The sequence below is a fragment of the Arvicanthis niloticus genome, chromosome 19, assembly GCF_011762505.2.
Source record: "Arvicanthis niloticus isolate mArvNil1 chromosome 19, mArvNil1.pat.X, whole genome shotgun sequence".
Classification (NCBI taxonomy): Eukaryota; Metazoa; Chordata; class Mammalia; order Rodentia; family Muridae; genus Arvicanthis; species Arvicanthis niloticus.
In genome coordinates, this window is record NC_047676.1 from 6,625,612 (window position 1) to 6,646,890 (window position 21,279).

The 21,279-nt window shown below is 40.2% G+C and overlaps 1 protein-coding gene across 3 annotated transcripts in view; it reads left to right on the top strand.

The window, feature by feature from the left end:
- The first annotated feature begins 643 nt into the window (after nucleotides 1-643).
- The window catches only part of LOC117723832 (uncharacterized), a 28,566-nt gene continuing 7,930 nt past the window's right edge, over nucleotides 644-21,279 (top strand). For 2 of the 3 annotated variants that reach the window (XM_034523389.2, XM_076916360.1), the window contains exons 1-4: nucleotides 644-764; nucleotides 6,101-6,227; nucleotides 6,691-6,786; nucleotides 8,838-10,279. In XM_034523389.2, the coding sequence (XP_034379280.1) occupies nucleotides 759-764; nucleotides 6,101-6,227; nucleotides 6,691-6,786; nucleotides 8,838-10,231 (1,623 nt within the window). In that variant the 5' untranslated portion in view covers nucleotides 644-758 and the 3' untranslated portion in view covers nucleotides 10,232-10,279. Of the gene's footprint in view, nucleotides 765-6,100; nucleotides 6,228-6,690; nucleotides 6,787-8,837; nucleotides 20,454-21,279 lie in introns of those variants that run through there. The other variant, XM_034523388.2, reaches the window with a different exon arrangement.

A 21,279-nucleotide genomic window follows, 5' to 3' on the forward strand; every position in this document is an offset into this window, starting at 1 on the left:
TTTTTGTTTGTTTTTTTTGTTTTGTTTTGTTTTTTTTTTGTTTTTTGTTTTTTTCAGCTGTAGAGTCTAATATATGTTTGGCTCACAAGGCTTGTCAGCACAGATGGAAAAATGGAGTATTTATTTACGAATTGGGCATTAAGGCTTCATTCTAGGCTCATACTTTATTCCCAAGCTAGCTCCCTATGCTAGTTTTGTACTTTGTATTTTGAGACAAGGCCTCTGTAAACTGCCTACGCCGCCTTGGATTTGCAATCCTTTCGTTTTAAACTGGACGAAAGGCTGGAACACCAACGTTGATGTCAACAAACATCTTTAAGTAATAGCGCTCACGCCCACTTTAACCTCTTGCTTCGTTATTTTAAAGTGCAATGAAGTGAATGTCAACTTTCCGTGCGGGTTCCAAGGTTTTATAATTAGTAGACGAGTTTTTAAACGGCAGTTCGACCAGATATAACTAATAAACTCTCCTATCAAAGCCTCAGCTCATGTTCAAGCACGTCCTGTCTTCAACCGAGACTTTTAAAGCAGCCTGACTGTGGGCGTCTGTCCCGGTGCTGACTTCTCTTGTTTCTCTCCACCTTCCTCCGCGGACAGTAGTGGGAAGCACAGCATTCTGGGAAATGTAGTCGTGCCCTCTGTGACGTCACAAGCAGCCGCTCCGCGAACCGCACTTCCGCATCCCGTCTGCAGACGTTTGTCTTCCCCTAAGTTAGCGGTGCTGTGTCCTGCTCCTCGCTCTCGGTCGGATCTCTGACATGGAGGTTGGTCCAGGGAGCAGTGCAGCCTGAGGGAATGTGCAGGGGCGTGGTCCGGCTGGGAGGGAGCAGAGCTGAGGCGGACCAGAGGCTGGGAGAAGCCGAGTTAGAGATGCTGTGCTCCTGACCTAAGCTGGGCCACTGAGCCTGGATGCAAATCTGGGTGGGGAGAGCAGTGTGGGGGTGGCGCTGTGAGTGAAAGCTTTTGTTAGGACGCGACTGTATACGTTTCTGGGGTGGGAGAACTGGCTCCATAGCCCAGAAATGTGGAACGGTGGGAGGTTCAGTATTGCCCTCCGCAGGGTGGGCCGGCTCACTGCTTGCGCCAGAGGTGTTAATAGGAGCCCCCATTCCAGCTTGTCTGGGGAAGCCTGTTGGTACTACCAGCCTCACTCTCATTTGGCTGTGGTCAGATTTCTCAGGACTTCTAGGTCAAGTGGAGATCTGGCACGTCCTGTACTTTATGACCGGCCTAACACTCTTGGCTGGGTTGATAGTTGCTCCTAGTTTCCAGGGACAGCGTTCTGCTAGGGAGGTTGGTGTATGGGATGTTAGTCTCGTTTTCTTTGGGATAAACTATTAGATTTTTTTTGGTCTGTTGTTTTGAATGAGAATATTTCGTGGCCTCCTCCGTGATCTGAATCCTCAGATTTAACACTCACATGTAGAGACAGTATAATGTTCGAAAGGAGAAGGTGTGCGCCTCGCGTCATTCAATCAATTATTGATCCTACAGTGCAGAGTATAACATACTAGAAAATGCCTTATCCACTTAGGTCAGAGATTGTGTGATGTCAGAAGCTTGGACTCCTTTTCAGAAACAAGTAGAGGGTTGATGGAAGGGGAGAGGTGGCCTGGAGATTATTAGTGACTTCAGGGAAAGGACTTGAATGTCCCTAGGGAGGAGAAGTGACCCTACGTACCCAAGTCTTTACATTGTTCTTTAATCGTGAGCTTTTCTTCTATCTATGGTCACACTGCAGCATCTAATCTTTGACAGCTACCATGTCACTGTCCCTGAAGGTGACATCCAGGTTCCCTGATGCTTCCCGAACAGTCTTCTGGAAACATTTGCCAGTTTATTCTCTTATAAACATATTTATACAGTGTCAGAAAGACTGAAAGGTGAATTTAAGAGCTTTTGCTCAGTTAGGGTCCCTTGATTTGTACACAGTAGACTCCTCGCCTGTCTCTTGTGTGGGTTCGTAGTTCACAACACTTCAAGTCAAATCAAGTGTTTGTGTGGCATTAAAGCCTATTGTTCATAAAGAGCATGGGCTTAAGCCACCTTCAGTATGAATAGTTCTCTGGGCTACATAACTGTTAAGTAAAATACAGACACTTCCTAGTTAGTGTCACTGGCCTACAAGAAAAGCATTGTGTTTTCCATTATTTAACGTGGGAAGAGTACACTACCTTGTGCACCAAAGGTGGTTTTCCTAAGAAGTAGGCATGAAGCAGAGGCATGCTCTCCTGTAACATACAGAGCCTTCTGATAGGCATACTTTAAACACACCTGTGATTCAAAACAAAACAAAACTGAAGCCTGTTCTGGGTCATTCTTGTCATTTCTGCATTGTGAAGTGAAGCTGGGGATTAGGACGTCATCCATATATTCATAGGTCATCTTCCATATATTCAAGACGAACTTAAGCTAAGTACAAGTCTATGTAAAAATATTAAAGATTAAAAAAAACAGTTCATAGATATACTAACTACTTCTGATGGCTCCTGTCACTTGGCTTAGCACCAGCCTGACAGAAATCCATCTAATTGACACCGGCTGACATTTAAAACGTATATTTGAGAAGGTCTATTGACTGTATTTGATGGATACTTTTAAATTTTCCCACTAACATGCTTTTGGTAAAGGCATTAAATTTTGGTGATTAGCTAATTGTTTGCAGTTACTGTGTGAGGAAGGAGTTTACTCTTTGTCTTGCTTGAATATTCCTCCACATTTGCAGGGAATGTTCATTTTCTTTGATTATTCATTTGTATTAGTTTTTGTGAGGACCTCTTGATGTCTTCCGGTTTTCCCTGAATTTTTCCCATTTGTGCTTCTTACACATTTAATCTGGGAACTTGAATCATTCACCATTTCCCTCTTTAATCCTTAACTGATGCAGCCCCCATGATGTACATTCCCCTCCTAGTCCTCACACCACAGCTTCAGCTGGTGTGGAATGCTTCTTTACACCTGAACAGAACTCCAGGTCCACATGTGGATCATGACAACCTCATCCTCCTCTGCCCTTCGCAGGTGGTGTGTCCTATCCAGCCATGAAACCAAACTGCTAAATTGAGATTTCTTCTTCCTTCTTGGGGAGGAGTCTAGTATTTCATGGTGTCCATTCCTGACCCTTTTCTTTACAGACTCTTTATTTTATTGAGTGTCCATCTGAGGGAAGGACTTAATGTTGTTTTTTTTTTGTTTGTTTTGGTTTTGGGTTTTTTTTTTTTTTTTTTTTTTTTTTTTTTTTTTGGTTTTTGGTTTTTTTACCTTGTGTTAGACATACCATTCTTGGAAAATGCTGAAGGGAAGTTGTGCTGAGTGATGACATTCAGTTACTGGCAGTCGCTCTGATATATGTCAGAGGCCAGGGAGAGAAGCAATAGAAAAAGAAATTTGAGTCTTGAGAAAGATATAAATAGGAGGTCAGAGTATATACAAGGAATAAGAATGAGAAGTACGGGTTCTCATCATTGTGTCCGTTTCTGTTGTAAATATTTCTGTCAATGAATGAGTCCTTCTATAGTTGTTTTCTAATGCAGTGGTGTATTGTGAGTTGACACATTGTGTCTCTAGCAGTCTTTCAAAGACTGTATTTAATTGTTCTCTTTTAGGTACATAAAATTTTTGTACATAGGATTTATGTACATATAAGTCATATGGATAAGAGTTTGAGTTGTTGACATGATGGACTGCACTTAATATTTCATTAGGAACATGCATTAGCAGTGTACTGAATATTTTAATCATTATATATAAACATATTTAGACATCTGTCATATAAAATGAGGCATCTGACATTGATACTAGAAGTAATAGTCCAAATAAATTTACAGTCTATGTTTCTCATGGAAGTATGACACATAGTCCGTCGTATCCCTTTCCAGGGTCGCAGTTCAATACTCTGAATTATAGTATTGCAAAACACGTGGACTCAAAACAAAAAGTGGTGCCGGGCGGTGGTGGCTCACGCCTTTAATCCCAGCACTTGGGAGGCAGAGGCAGGTGGATTTCTGAGTTCGAGCCCAGCCTGGTCTACAGAGTGAGTTCCAGGACAGCCAGGGCTACAGGGAGAAACCCTGTCTCGAAAAACCAAAAAAAGAAAAAAGAAAAAAAAAAAGTGGTTACTGTATGACTTTTCTTTTTAAAGATTTATTTTATTTATTGTATATGAATACACTGTAGCTGTCTTCGGACACACCAGAAGAAGGCATCAGATCTTATCACAGATGGCTGTGAGCCACCATGTGGTTGCTGGGAATTAAACTCAGGACGTCTGGAAGAGCAGTCAGTGCTCTTAACCTCTGAGCCATCTCTCCAGCCCCGCTGTATGACACACTTACTGTGGCTCAGTGTTAGTTGAAAGAGAAGCCTGAGGAGACACTGATGAATGTGCTCTAGTGAAGTTAGACAGGAAGAGGAAGCTAATGGAACGGTGACCCAGAATGGTGGCTTAGGTGACCCCAATGCAGTGTATTATTCCAGGTGCTTGGAAAACACGATTTTGGACATTGTAAGCAGGGGTGGAGGGTGGAGGGTGGAGGGTGGAGGGTGGGGGGTGGGAAGGAGTTTGACTACATGAACATATGAGACTGGCATGAAGACTGCAAAGTACACCTGTAACAATAATTACACAATATCTATTAAAATGTACATTTCTCATATTTTTCATATTTAATCATAGAAAAACAACTTGTTATCATTGCTGCCACAGATCATTTTGAGAATTCTGTGTGATAAGAAGAAAAACAACACTCAAGTGTGTAGAAAATGTTGAAATAAGAGAAAATAGCAAGTCACATCACAAATTATAATTCTTGACCTCTTTGGTTACCAAGGAGCAGGTATCATGAGCTCCAAGCCTGCTGTAGGATTGTAGCAGATGCACAGATAGCTTCCTGGAAAACGGAAACATACAGAAAAAGGAAAAGGGGGGTGTGCTGTAGAAAAATGTAATCTCAATCTGGGTTTTTTACCCCACCTTTGACTATTTAGTTCCAGAATAAAAGACACACACAATCTTTATATTTGTAATACGCCTTAATCAGCACAAGAGCTGGGCAGGTGTGCTATTTTGTCTATTTCCCAGACAATAATCACATTATATAATTTACCATGTTTTGTCTGGGCTTCTTGTCACTCCAATTAGCCAAACCACATGGCCATTATTTTAAGATTCTTACCCCATGATACCTTCTCCTCTATTCACCTTCTCTCTCCCCTCATAGTTTTCCTCACAGACCCCAAGCCCGGGAACCCCAAACCCTGCCTGTCTCTTCTGCCCACCTGTTAGCTGGCAACATCCGTTATTCACCAATCAGAAAGAACTTGGGGGCAAGGTCACATAGCGCCACTTGGGTCCACGTTTGTACTTTCTCATCTCTGGAGCAACTGGGGCTTAGAGGCCTGCACCTGGCATTACAATACATAGCAGCAGACCACACCTCAATAGAGGTGGAAAACGTTAGAAGGTTGTCTAGTGTATTTTAAATCTCCAAGTGTTACTACTACACATACTGATTTGTGATTTGTTAAAATACTGGTTATTCCATTTTGTCTGTGACTTCTTCCTCTACTGTTCTACCTCTTGGTGGCTCCATGTCATGTTTGTTGGTTCACTGGCATTAGCATCACTACTGAACTCTGTACAAGTTCAGAAATCTAGACCTCTGCCAGAGCTGATACATCAGAATCTACGTTTTCATTGCATTTCACATTCATGATTGTGCATATTAAATGTTGGTACCTTCTGTCTCATCGTAACTTTCTCCTGTGAAGGATGTATGTATGTGTGTGTGTAAAATGAACATAAGACAAATGCATATGTCCCTGTGGATGCATTTATTGCCTTTTTGTCTTTTTAAAAAGTCAAATAGGAGAGATAATAGGATCTCTCCATTCTCTTTCCATGGAGATGGATCAAGGCTGAGATCCTAGAGCACGTCAGAAGTATCTCAGGAGTGTTATTCACCTGCGTCAGAAGTAATCTAGCTCTCCTCTTATCCTGTACAAAACCTGGATCGTGTTCCCAGCACGTGATCCTGCTGTTTATATTGTTGTTATGATGATTTTAAGCGATATGCATAATGTTCCTTTATTCTTCTTCCAGGAAATGCTGTCATTCAGGGATGTGGCCATTGATTTCTCTGCCGAGGAGTGGGAATGTCTGGACCTTGCTCAGTGGAATCTGTACAGGGACGTGATGTTGGAGAATTACAGCAACCTTGTGTTCCTGGGTGAGGCTCACTTCCATAAGTGAACTTGCATTACACCACCAACATGGAATTTCCTTCCTTTGTAGAACATCTCGTAGGGATTTGTGCCATGTGGCAGTGACTTTTGTATACCTGCTTTTGCTGATACTCTAAGAAATATTTTATTGTATTTCTTCTTGTGTTTTTAATATGGGGTTTGGGGTTTTGTTTTGTTTTGTTTTGAAATACGCATTCTTCATCTTGCTTGTAATTCTATAAACCCAGCAGCATGAGGCATGGGGCACCCATGGTAAAGATGATATCTCATCCTTCAGCTTCCATGGTTACTGTGTAATGAAGCTAAGGCTCTTCGGATTATAGATTCCACCTACATATTCTACATGTGCTTTTCGGGAAACATTTGATGAACTAGTTTTCTACAGTTCTTCATCTTTTCTTAGAAGACTAATAATAAAATAGGATTGTTCCCTTTTCCCACACACAGGTCTTGCATCCTGTAAGCCATACCTGGTCACATTTCTGGAACAAAGACAAGAGCTTTCAGATGTGAAGAGACCAGCGGCAGCCACCATGCACCCAGGTGTGTAGGAATTAAGGGGTCAGATGACAAGAGTGGGAGATTAGAGATCCGACAGAAAGCCAGGCTTTCTCCTGAGCATGGAGACAACATGTTCTGGTTGAAGTCATAAGTGAGGATTCCCTTTTATGTCCTCTGCTGTCACAGAAGGACACCTGCCAGATCTCTATGGTGATTTCAGTCTCTAAGCTTGGTTTGTCCCTTCCAGAGAGTTCTGCTTGTGTTTACCCTGAGTCGAGAGCGTTCTTCATTCTGCTGAGTCTACACTGTAACTGACTTACTGTTTCCTACACTTCTGGAAATTCCCACACATTTCTAAAGCTCTATAAGTGCAGTAACTTTAATCGTGAATTTCTTCCATGTCATGTACTTCCTTGTACAATTACACATTTCTCATCAAGCCATGAATGACTGTGCTCTATTCTAATCACTTCTTTCTACAACATACTCAGTGACAATTTAAAATGCATTCCTTTTGTGGGAAAACATCCTAAACCAAAACTACACATCCAAAAGCATTTTTTTTTTAAGACTTATTTTATTTATATGAGCTCACTGTAGCTGTCTTCAGACGCACCAGAAGAGGGCATTGGATCCCATTACAGATGGTTGTGAGCCACCATGTGGTTGCTGGGAATTGAACTCAGGGCCTTTGGAAGAGCAGTCAGTGCTCTTAACCGCTGAGCCATCTCTCCAGCCCCAGAAGCATATTTTTTTTAATAGATCACCAGAGTAGGTCTTGAGAATTTTGTGGATTCACGAATCTCTTTTTTATTTTGCAGTTCTATGTATTGCATTACTGTTTTGTACTCTAAGCTGCCTGAAATGATTTCCACACATGCAACCTACATGTTTCTGTGAGTGCAGTGTCCTATACTGAACACTTCAGGACAGTGTAGGATTTAAAAAAAATATGTATGAGCTTTAGTTCCGAACATCAGGACTCTGCGTCCTTTATGAGCAAATGTGAGTCTCCTATTTTCATGTCTTACATATTTTGTTATTTAATTGTTTATCTCTCGTGAATGAACATTCTTATAAATAGGCTGGCTCTGTGATAAACTCACTGACAGAAATGTTGCCTTTAGAAAAACCCTGTCTTTTATACATGAACTTGAAAGTTTTTCATAAGTCTGTATTTTCTAGTCTAGTTCCTTGTTCTGAAAATGTAACATGAAATACTGTCTTCAACTCTTGAAATTTATTGTTTTACATTGTTATAAATGGTTATAAACTAGTTATGAAGCAAATCTCTTCAAACCTTCAAAACTAAAACTCTATTCTTAATATAAAAACTGTATTTCTACATCCATTTAATTGAAGGCAAATACAATTAACATCCAGATATCCGGGTTTGGCTACTGTAGTTGAATAAGGATGTCTCCCCATGGGTCCTTGTATTTGATTACTTTGTTCCCACTTGGTGGTGCGGCCTTGCTGCAGGCAGCACATAACTGGGATCAGGCTTTCAAGAGTTCAGATCCTGCCTGCACTGTTAATTTGTTTCTCTGCTTCATGGTTTGCATTCACACAGTGAGCCTCAGCTTCCTCTCTAGCTGTCATTCCTGCTGTTAGCTTTCATTCAGCCCTCCATGATGGACTCACGGTGTTTTGGAACCATAAGCCTAACTTAAGTCTTTCTTCTGTAAATTACCTTGGTCATGGTATTTTACCACAGCAACACAAAAGTACCCGATTTAGATACATTTTTCTTTTTGTTTGTGCCTGATCAAACAGTTTGTCTAGTGGGCTTACTTCTGTTAGTGTGAGAGTTTCCATTGTTATTGATGGTATTATTGATTTCTTAGCCATTTAACTTTGGATATGGCTTCAATGCTTCTATATTCTACCTTGTCTTCACCTTTCAGTAGAAGTTTATGTTATTTCTATCTACAAGATTTTCTGAATTTCACTACAGTTAATATAAGTATGGAAATATGTTGTAGCTTCCCATTTATCTATAAAAATATGAGTGACTCTTCATATTAAAGATAATCATTATAAACAAAGAATGTTGCTTGGATTTCATTCATATCTCAACTTTTACTCCCCAGGGGGAAAGCCGTATAAATGTCAAGAATTTGACAAGGCCTTTGATTGGAACTCACTTCTTATTCAACACCAGAGAATTCATCCTGTGGGAAAACCCTACAAATGTGAAGAGTGTGGTAAGGTCTTTAGTGCTCACTCAGCACTTTCTATACACCAGAGAATCCATACCGGAGAGAAACCCTACAAGTGTGAGGAGTGTGGCAAGGCCTTCAGTACTCGCTCAGCACTTTATATTCACAAGAAAATCCACTCTGGAGACAAACCCTACAAGTGTGAGGAGTGTGCAAAAGCCTTTTATTTCCCTTCATTACTGAAGCAACATCAAAGAACTCATTCTGCAGAGAATCTCTGCAAGTGTGAGGAATGTGGCAAGGCCTTCTATTTACCGTCATTCCTTAAGCAACATCAAAGAATTCATTCTGCAGAAAATCCTTATCGGTGTGAAGAATGTGGCAAAGCCTTTTCCTATCCCTCAACCCTAAAGCAACATCAAAGAATTCATTCTGGAGAGAAACCATACCGTTGTGAAGAATGTGGCAAAGCATTCCGTAGGTCAACGTACTTTCACCAACACCAAAGAATTCATACTGGAGAGAAACCCTACCAGTGTGAAGAGTGTGGGAAAACATTCTACTATCGTTCAAACCTGAAGGGACATCAGATCATTCATTCCGGAGTGAAACCGTACAAGTGTGACGTGTGCGGCAGCATGTTTAGAACCAGCTCAGACCTTTCGAAGCACCAGAGGATTCATGCTGAAGTGAAGATGTACAGCTGTGAGGAGTGCGGGAAGGCCTTTTCCACTCATTCTTACCTCATCCGGCACAAGTTAGGCCACTCTAGAGAGAAACCGTACAAATGTGAAGAGTGTGGCAAAACCTTCTGTTATCCTTCCATCCTTAAAGAACATCAAAGAATTCATTCCGGAGTGAAACCTTACAGTTGCGACGTGTGTGGCAGCATGTTTAGAACTCGCTCAGAACTTTCCAAGCACCAGAGAATTCATGCGGAAGTGAAGCTCTACAACTGTGAGGAGTGCGGGAAAGCCTTTTCCACCCACTCTTACCTCATGAGGCACAGACTTGGGCATTCTGGAGAGAAGCCCTACAAATGTGAGGAATGTGGGAAGTCATATAGCTACCCTTCACTCCTTAAGGAACATCAAAGAATTCATTCTCAAAATCCCTACAAGTGTGACGTGTGTGGGAAGGTGTTCTGTACTCGCTCAGGACGTTCTAAACACCAGAGAATTCATACCGGAGAGAAACCCTACAAGTGTGAAGAATGTGGCAAGGGGTTTTCTACTCATTCATATCTTACTCTGCACAAATTACTTCATACTGGAGAGAAACCTTTTAAATGGGAAGAATGTGGTGAGGTTTTTTATACTTGCTGAAGACTTACTAAACACCAGTAAATTCACATTGGAGGAAACCCCACAAAGGTAAAGAATGTCAAAACTCTTTACTGTACTTCAGACTTTAAATAACACCACAAAAATTTATACTGAAGAGAAACCATACTTTTATTAATTGTTAAGCCTTTATTATATACAAGGTACTTCCTACTGTAGAAAAACTTTACAGATGTGAGGAATGTGGCCAAATGTTTTACCGCACTTCAAACTTTAAGAACCAGCAAAGGGCTCATTCTCACGAGAATCCCTTAGTGTGACATATGTGACAAGGTATTGTGTGCTACCAGAGTATTTATCCTGGAGAGAAACTTTCCAAGTATGAAGAATTTGGGAAGTCCTTTTTAACCTATTCACCCCTGATTCTGCTCAGTCTTGGCAAAGTTTGGGATGGGTGTTGTTTTTTTGTTTTAGGTTAACTATGCTCAGAATTGTTGATTATGGGAGGAACCAAACCATGTCTGTTGGGCAAGGATCCTGGATTATATACAAGGAGAAAGTGAACAGAGAACAAGCGTTCCTCTATCTTCCTCTGTTTTCTGACTGTCCAGGCAATATGAACTGCTGCTTCAGCTCCTGCTGCCCTAAATTCCCTACCATGATTCACAGTGTCGTGATTTGAACGAGAAATGTACCCTGTAGTCTTAAGCATTTGAATTTGTTCCCCGAGTTGGTGGCTCTGTTTGGAGAGATTTAGAAGTAGGTCACTAGAGGTGAACTTTGTGAATAAAAACCTCCCTCTACATCCAGTTTGCTCTCTCTGCCTCCTGTCTACCACTGAGGATGTGAACTCTCAGCTTCCTGCCTCAGCCACCGTGCAGCTTGTTGCCATGTCCTCCCTTCTCCGTGGACTGTGATCCCTTCTATACCGCAAACTGAAGTAAAGTCATGCCTCTGTTAAGTTGCCTGGTCATGGTGTTTAATCACAACAGAAAAGTAACTAATAAAAACATTGCCCTTCTTCCAGGAACAGTATTAAACTGTTTCTACTACATTGCGTGTGTAAGGGTATTTTATCATAGTGAGAGGGAAAATAAGGCTGCAAGCCAAAGAAAAGTAAACATTTGTTATTTAATGGTATCTACCATGGTCTTTTGTTCCTACTTCTTATATTGTCCATCCTCCCTTTTGTCCTGGTCTAAACTCGTTCCTTTCCAAAACTACTTTTCTTTACACACACACACACACACACACACATCACAAATACAGTGACTTAATTACTGTGGTATTCTTTTTCTGCAAAATTTTAAGGCCATGTGTGCTATATTCATGTTGGTGCAAATGTAATGTTAGTGTTTATAACACTTTTGCATTTTTTGTTTGTTTTGTCTTTAAAGACAGGGTTTCTTTGTGTAGTCCTGGCTGTCCTAGAACTCACTCTGTAGACCAGGCTGGAGTCAAACTCAGAGGTCTGTCTGCTTCTGCATCCCAAATGCTGGGACTAAAGGCATGTACCAGCAGTGCCTGGCACCTTTTTGCATTTTTGATATTAAGTTATTGTCCCTTATACAGTTCAAATTGATTTTTCTATAGGATGAAAGACAATGATCTAATCTTATCCTCTTACCCATGCATATCTAGCTATGCCCCCTCTAATTGTTGAAAATGCCATCTGTTCCCCTACATGGTTTTCACCATGTAGTTTGTTGCCATATTGGTTCAGGTCTGCATTTTACTTTATATAACGTTGGTCTATATGGTTTTATGGTCTTTTTTTGTGTTTTGCTTTGTTTTGTTTTGTACCTTGCAGCTCTTTTCATTATGGCTCTGTTACATAGTTTGAAGTCTGGTATAAATTGTATTGTCTGTGGTCTTTTGTGTTCCCAGGTGACTTTCTTTTTTTTCTGGTTCTGTGATGAATGTCACTGAAAGTTTGCCCTGGATTGCATTGACTGTGTAGATGTCTTTTATCAGTATTGCAGTTTTCACAGTGTGAGCTCTGCCAGTCCATGAAATGTAGCATCTTTCTCTCATCTAATGTCTTCCTTTGGAAAATGCTTTTAGTATTTAAACATTTTGCTAATAGGAGTTCTAGGCTTGCCGGGGCTACAGAGTGAGAACATCTCTAAAACAAATAGAAATCTTTCACCACATTGGTTAGTGTTGCCCCTGTATGTAGTCTCTTCTTTCTCCTTTTCCTCCTCCTCCTCCACCTTCTCCTCCTCCCCGCCTCCTCTTTCTCATTCTCTCATTATGAATGGCATTTTTTTCCTGATTTTTTTCTTAGAATGTGTGTTATTGGTGTATATAAAAGCTAATGACTTTTGCATGTTGATTTTATAAACTGCTATTTTATTAAAAGTGTCAGATTCACAAGCTCTTGATGGTATATTAGAGGTCTTTTAAATAAAGAATCATGTCATCGAAATATAGGGATAGTTTAACTTCAGATTAGATTTTTGTACTTTTGCTCAATCTCTATTGTCTTAATTCTGTAGTTAATGATTAGAGCACAGTATTCAATGAGAATCAAGATAGGTAACCCTTGTCTCTCTCAGATTTTACAGGATATGTTTTCATTAAGTAACAAAATTGTTCTCTACTTACTAGGGGTTGGCTATCAGTTTGTTATCTACTAACTTTATTTTGGTGAAAGATGTCCCATCAATTTCTAGTTTCTTCCTCCATGTGCTGTGCAGCTCCTGAGGTACCTTTTCTGCATCCATTGAAATGCTAATGGATTCCTGTTTTATATCTATGGATTCCTGTTTTATATCTATTAATGTGCTGCATTATATATCTATTTGCATATGTTGAGCCAACCTTAGGAGATAAAATCCAATTAGTTGTAATGTATAATAACTGGAAATATATTTCAGAAGTTACTAGGTTTGTTTGGGTTTTTGTTTGTTTGAAGAGTTATCTAAACATCATCGATAGTGGTGTGGTGTGTGTGTGTGTGTGTGTGTGTGTGTGTGTGTGTGTGTGTGTGTGTGTGTGTGTGTTTAATCTTTTTATTATCTTTATACTGGCTCCTTAGAATTGGTTTGGTAGTTTCCTTCTACTTCTATTTTGTTGAAGAATTTGAATAGTGTCATTAGATCTTGAAAGCTTGGTAGAATTTTGCAGTAACTCTACCTGGTCTTGTACTTTATTTTATGTTCAGACTTTTAGTTACTGCTTCAGGCTCCTTATTGTTATAGGACTTGTTAGGATATTTATGTCTTCTGGCTTTATGTTTACTCAGTTATAAATATTTAGAACTGTATTTATTTCTTCTAACATTTCTAAATTGTTTCCTATTTATTTCTTAGCCTCTCCCTTTCCTCCTTCCTTTTTTCCTTCCTTTTTTTCCCTGTCTGTTTTTCCCCCTCCTCCACTATAACCCTTTCTTCTGTCTATCTCTGGTTATTTTGCTAGGATTTGGTGAATCTTGTCTATGTTATGAAATAACCCAGTATTTTCTCAGCTATGTATACTTTTTTATCACATCTCTACTTCATGAATTTTAGTCCTAGTTTTTATTATTTTTAACATATATTATTTATACTTTATGTCAATTTCTATATTTTGATTTGGCTTCTTTCCTTCAACTTTGAGGTGTATCATTCCATTATTTATTTGAGATCTTTCTGATATTTCAGTTAAGAATTTTAATGTAACCTTTCTTTATAGGACTGCCTTCCCCTTGGATTTATTCACTGAACATTTAAAGATATATCTTTTTAGTCATCAATTAGTTGTCCACTTTGTGAGGTTAGTCTTTCTATTTCTACTGTAGTGTAATATGCTGTGGTAGGATGTACAGGATTATTTTTTTTCTGTTTCCTAAATGCTTGGCTGTGGCTTGTAATTTGGTTCATTTTAGAGACAGTTCCTTGTGCCCCTATTAGAATGCTTATTCTTCATTTGTTCTTTGTAATTTTCTATAAATATCTTTTTAAGTCCAGCAGATATTTTGAGCATTTATCTTTGGAGTTTCTTACACATGGATTTAGAGGTCCAGAAATCTGACTCAAAACAAATTTTGCTATATCTTTGAGTAACTAGAAATATTTTCTTCCTCTACATTTTATTGTATTTTATGTGGCTCTCTTACTTTATGGACATTGTTTACATATTTGCCTAAATCAATTCATTCTGTCAAAGCCGTCCTACTTTATGATCTTACCCAACCAAAGGGCTCAGCAAAACCACTAAAGCTGCATACGAGTCTTCAAGTCCCTGAAGAATCAACCTCTTACATTAAGTTCCTTAAGAACATAGTTCTATGTATGTTCGCAATGAACTAGGGTTCAAACACAGCCTTTGTTATTCCTCGGTCCCTCAGTGATGTCCGTCACTCTCTATGGTCCTCCGGCACCTCAGATAAAGGTAACCAGGAGTTTCAAATGGCTCTGGGAAGCCAGTTCATTGGGGAGGATTTCATATTAGCTTATGAAGCCTCTGCTTTCAGGAGAGATGAGTGGCTGCATTGCTTTGTTTTTTACCTCCACAGCAGGTAGGCTGATCCCATCTCCACAGATGTCCCACGGTCTCACTGGCCAGGCTGTAGCAGGCTCTTTCAATTCTAGTTTAAAAATCTTTGCTAATTCCAGTTCAAGTGCTGAGTATTTCCTGATTGTGCTACTTCCTTTCATTGGCCATTGCTACACCTCTGTCTGCATATGAGATCACAGATTTTGCTTTGTTTTGTTTTGTTTTGTTTTGTTTTGTTTTTATCAAAGGCAGGACTTGAGGAGTGCCATCTGTCACTTTTACCATGTTCTCCTGAGGGGAGCCCACTATGAATTTTACCATGTTTTTCTTTTGCCTGCCAAGCTGTAAGAAAGGGCAAGCCAAAGCACCTCTCTTACCTCTCTTTTCTCTAGTTTACTTATCAGATCAGAGACTAAGGTGGAGAATGTTATTCTTAACTTCCTTTCTTCTTGCAATTCTTCCTTTACACAAAGAAATGAATGGCACTCTTGGGTCCATTTCTTATTACACACTACCAAGGCAGGCAACCTCTGTAGCTGCTTGCCAGCAATCTCAGCCCTTGGTTTTATCATCAGAGGCTGCAGAAATTCTCTCTAGACCTTTAACTTTTTTCAAGGTATCTCCATATCCAAATGGTGGACCACCCTTATCAAGTAGGCGTGCTACCCACAACACATAGGCAAAGATCGCCATTCTGGGATTCTTCCTGTAGGAACATCTAATCCTGATTGTTCATCCTTTCTTGCATTTCTCACTTACTGTAGCAAGAACCATTCAGCCACTGTCAACATGGGAAAGTCTGGCTGTATTAAATTTTGTTCTTGAATGCTCCCCCTCAACCTGGTCAGCCTTAGTTACATGTCTTGCTTCCTGTAGCCAGTACCATGCACGCTTTTCTCCCCAAATTATTGGGTTTTGTTGTGTCCCTTTTCAGGCACCAATTAGGTTGTGTGACAGACATTTCCTGGAGAGATGCAAAAGGTCAACACATGTATGCACATACACACATGTACACACACGCGCACACACACAGACAAAAACATACATTTACAACACAACCTGGCTGTCTCAGGCTTAGTATTGGGTGGGGAGACAGGAAGTATGCTGTTAGACTGTCCTAGAAATGACAGGGTAACAATACCCGTGGCACTGAGACAATATGACTGCCTTAAAAAGACCTGAACAATGCTAACAGCAATGGACATGCTAAAATGGGAGAGAGAAACTTCACTGAGAGAGAACTAGAAGCAAGTAATGAGTGCTATAAGAGAGAGAATTAATCTTCCTCAGAGAGGTGTCTGCTAATTGGTTATCTAAAACCAAGTGATGGATCGTAAGTATACAAGTAGCCCTGAATGGACTCAGCAGGTTGCACTTCCATATTCATTCACGTACATATATGTAACATTAGTAAAGAGACCATGAATTTGAGGGGGAGGCAAATAATGTAGCTATATCTTCACTTTTTATTGCAAAAAATAAAAATAATTTGAAAGAGAAAAGTACATTGTATGAAATTCTCAAGCGAACTGCTGGAGGCTCAGCCCTTAAGGCGCCCGCCTGCAGAGGGCGCGGGTCTCTCTTGTGCGTGCATTCGAATCCCGCCCGTTCCTTCCCGCATCTCGTGGGGGAAAAAAAAAAAGAAATTCTCAAAAGACTAAGAACAGTATTAACAATAGCACAAGCATTAGTGCAAGGAATAATGCCTGCTTGCAGACTGTGGTACTGATGCTGGTCATATCAGGAAGTGTATCCTTGTGATGGTGGAAAGGATGACAGGTGAATCTATCTATTGAGCAGGTTGTAACTTCTACATTGCTGTGCAGTAATACTGACCCAATACACATTTCCTAACTATATTTTTACTGTCTTTGTTAAAACTGTAGCCATTGTGCTGGATTCTAACTTGCAGTCTAGTATTAGCACTTCCTCTTTATCACAGTCTGTATTATTAATCTTCCTGTGTCCATTACAATATAAAGACTCCAGTTCTGTCACCTAATATGAACTCAAGTCGTGATCAGTTATTGAAAGGAGGTTTTTAAGAAGACCAGGACATGAGTGGCTTCTGGCAATGACCAGTGCCATCCTTCTACTGTCTCTGCCTAGAAACCAGTGTCTCTCTTCCATGTATAAACATTTATTTCTGATAGTTTGTGTAATCCCAAGGATTACAAACTCAGGAGTTGCAGTATCATGAGTATGAAAGTTACAGCGAATGGACGAAGAGAAGACAGTAAGAGACATTAAGTAAGACAGTAAGTACACGTTAGTCCTTGCAGCCATGATAGTTTCTTTATTCCGAGTAGCTCATTTTGTTTTGCAAGAACTTAGTTCTGATTTCTTCTTATTCAGGGAGTCATCCTGTGTCCTGAGTTTTGGGAACTGAGGGAAATTCAAGGAAGAGTACCCTGGACTTTGGGGATACTGTCACTCGGGCACAATTTCAGAATTAGAGAAGAGTCAAGACACTAAGCAATGCAGATTTAGCCTTAAGGTGAAGTACACTCTAATGCTGGATCAAGAGTCAATACACTCAGCACTCCATCTCAAAACCAGCAAACCCCTACCACGGAGTCATGTGACTCTCCTGAGAAAAGAGCACAGAAGCACAGTTCCTTGTAGTGAACATTTAGCCTCCATTCTGAAAACCAGGCATGGAAGGGTGAAATATGGTTCAGTGGTCATAAAAATAAAAATTTTTCAGTAGCTTAAAGGCTAAATGGATGGAAGTTCTGTTCTCAAACTCACATTGGTCCTTTTGACTGCCTTTGTTGGGATTTAAGGTATGTTCCATAATGCCCAGCCCAGAAAGCAGGACTTTTAGCCTTGTACACGTGTGCTGAACAGTCGTCTGCTCCATCACCTTCAGAACGTTCACACTGAAATTGTTTTTGTAGCTGTGGACTCTGACTCATCTGTGGTTTGCCCAGTAACATAATAGGTGAGATGAAGGTTGTGTAGTTTGTTTTGGGGTTGGATTTTTTTTTTTATTACATCGATTATTGAAATGAAACATTGGTTACCTTTCCATCTTTATTTCTTGTTTTTGTTTCTCCTTCATTACCATTTCCCCTAAATTGCTCAGGCCAGCTTTGAACTTACTGTAACCTAGTCAGGCCTTTGAATGTGATCAGCCTACCTCGGATTAGAGGTAGCTGCACCAGGCCTGGCTTTAAAATTTATTTTTAATGGGTAACAATGAGCTGCCATGTTAATTGAAGAACACATAGTTGCTTTCATTCCCTAGAGATTTTGAATAGAGCAGCAGTGAACAGACTGAACCTGGATCTCTGGAAGATGCCATCAAGTCCTTTGATCATATGCCAAGAAGCTGGATCATGTGATGACTTTATTTTTAGCTTTCTAGGGTTCTTCACAGTGATTTCTGGAGTGGCTGCACCAGTTTTCAGTGCCACCAACTGTAGGTGGTATTATTTTACAGCTTGTTGTGTTAGACATGTCATTGTAGGAAAAATTTGAAGGGAAGGTGTGTTGGGTGTTGGCATTCAGTTCCTGATAGTCTGTGTGACTTATGTCAGAGGTCATGGAGAATATATAGAAGATGTTTTTAACAAATTTGAACAAAAGTAAGAATGTACAAGCAATGACTATAGGAAGATACATTTTCATCTTGCTCCTTTGAGGTTGTAAATATTTCTGTCAATGAGGCCACCCATTGTTGTTTCAAGTGCAGTGGTGTAGTTTAAGTTGAAAACTATGTATCAAATTGTATGGCAGACTTTTTCAAAAACTGTATTCACTTGGTCTCCTTATAAAGGTGCTATATTTTAAAAGTCAGATGGATGATAGCCCAGCTATTTACAGGAGAAACTGCGCCTAATATTTCAGTGAGAATAGTAACTATATAATGACTATTTAAAATTCACATTTACATTTAGACATCTAGCTTGCAGAATGGAGCATATGACATTGATTTTGAAACGTTGTATATCAATATTTCCTATGATTTCTCATGTCTCCCTCAGCGTTCCAGTGATATTCTCTTAGTCAAAGTGCTGCACAGTGTATTGACTTACAACAGATGATAATGATTGCTTCCTGTCTGATTTATGTTGAACAAGAGCCTGACAGACTGGTGAATTGGCCACTTCATGATGTTCCTGGTATATTTTTTTTTAAGTAGTTTGTTTTGTAAATGACAGTTATTCCGGGTTTGAAATGTAGGCTCATTGCTGGCTGAAGGCTGATCAGGAATTTGTCCCTGTCTTTGCAGCTTTGTATTTCTCACAATCTCTTCATAGTTAGGTCTGTCTGGCTTCTCTCACAGAGACATCTATGGAGGACATCTGATAAGCTCTGCTCTGTCCATTCAGCTGGTCTAGGTATCCATCCAGCCACAGCCTTCATTAACAGGGAGGGCACTCCATTTTGCCTCCCAATTACAGAATTAGCTTCAATTTGCAGCAGTCTTTTAATGAACCACAGTTTCTCCCACTCCAACCTAGAACTTGTTTGTATCTCTTCCACATAGAAAATAACTTTTGCCAATTTCAGGTGCCCCTGAACTACTTGCCTTTAATTGTATTGGCTAAAAGTCCACGGAAATGACATCCTGATGTGTTCTGCCCTTCACATGTAAGCATCCTGGGCTGAACAGCAAACACCTGCCCATACACAACAGCGGTGGTCTGTGCAGAGCATCTCGTACTTAGTCCTCTCAGCAGTTGTCTCTGCTATTGGGGTCCAGAAAAGTCTTCCATCTCCAACCTGCTTCCTGCTCGCTCTCATACCTCAAGCTGAGTATTCCCTGGCTGGTGGCCGGCTCTCATAGATACAAAAGAGCAGAGGCTGTGCTTTTTCACTTTCTGTTTTAGAGCTTGGAATGGTTCAGTTAGCTATAAAGATACTTTCAATGGAGCCTAATTATCTTTTTCCTAAGAAATCACCGGCTTCCCAGTTAATCGGCTTTCTTCACTCTACTTGAGATTAGGAGATCCACTGGCCACCTCCTCATCACTGCTGCCCTCTGCTAGTTTGACACAAAACATTTTGCAGTATTATGATTCCTTACAAAATATAGGCTGTCTGTATACCAGAAGGTGTTTTTTGTTTGTTTGTTTTGTTTTGTTTTGTTTTGTTTTGTTTTGTTTTTTAATAGATCTCCCCCTACTGGCTCTGGGAGAAAATCCTTGTTCTGTGGCCTCCTCTCTCTCCTCTCCAGAGCTTTTGGGGAACAGCTGCCAGAAAAGCTGCAGGCTGTCAGGTGCTTCTTCCTACTCTTCTTTTTACCCTTCAGTTGTGACCTATTGTCCTTCAGCTTCCCTGCTGGTTGTTCCTGCTGAGAGGGCATTTTACAGAAGCTCCCTTTGTGTGAGGAGATGTGGCTCTACTGCAAGCCCCACTTAAATAGTGGCCTAGTTTGTTTTCCATAGCTGGAAAAAAAAAAAAAAAATCACCACAACAGAAGCGACTCTGTGGGAAAGGGGTTGATTCCATGTTACAGCGTACAGTCTATCATAGAAGAGGAGTCAGAGAAGGGACTCAAGGCAGGAACTGAAGCAGAGACCGTGAGTACTGCTGCTTGCTGGCTTGCTCCTCATGCTTGTTCAGGTTGCTTTTTTATACATCCAAGTCCACCTTCTGGGTTATGGCGCCACCTACAGCATGCTGGATCCATTACATGTCAGTCATCATTCAGGGAAAATGTCCCAGAGACCTACCTAGAGGCCAAAGTGATGGGAATATTTTCATGATTGAGGTTCTCTTCTTATATGACCCTTGTTTTTGTCAAATTGACAAAAAGATGACCAGCATAGTTGACTCCTTGTCACCTTGACACAAAAGCACATCCCTATTCAAGCAGAACATTTTCCTTTTCTGTTTACCCTCAAGACTCGATGCTAATATCTCACAATATAAACTACAGTTCAACTCATAAAAGCCCCATGGTCTTTAAAAATTCCACTTTAAGTTTCATCTCTTAAATATCCAACATCTCTTTTTTTTTAAAGTCTCTCAACTGATACTTCTTGCAAAGTGAAAATCAAGCTATCTCTTATTCCAAGGGAGGAGAAGCAGGGGTCAGTTTACAGTCAGACCAAAGCAAATCTAAAAATCTGTAAGTCTAATAACTAAAGGCAGGAACCACAGGCAGGAACTGAAGCAGAGGCCGTGGAGACACTCTGCCGACTGGATTGATCTCCATGTCTCCCTCAGCCTGCCCTTTATTTCAAACTATAAAACCCAAGACCCCTTGCCCAGTGGCAGCATCTCCAACAGTCGACGGTCCCATCTCTCATCAACTATTAATCAAGAAAATGCCTCCATCTGTAGGCCAACATAATGGAAGCATTTTCTCAATATTTCCTCTTTCCAGATGGCCAATGTGTGTTTCAAGGTGACAAAAAATATAACCAACACAAAGAGCTAAACTCATGAACTTATGTTATCCACTGCACTTTGATGAAGTTTTAAAATTGTTTCCATTACTTTCTTCAAAATAATGTAGGGTTAAGTATCACATTTCTTAATGTTTTCCTCTTTTCTTTCTTGTACTTTTTTTGAGAGGTGTCTTGATATAGCATAGACTAGCCTTGAAGTACCTATGCCCTAAGCCGGTCTTGAATACCTCATCCTCTCACTGATAT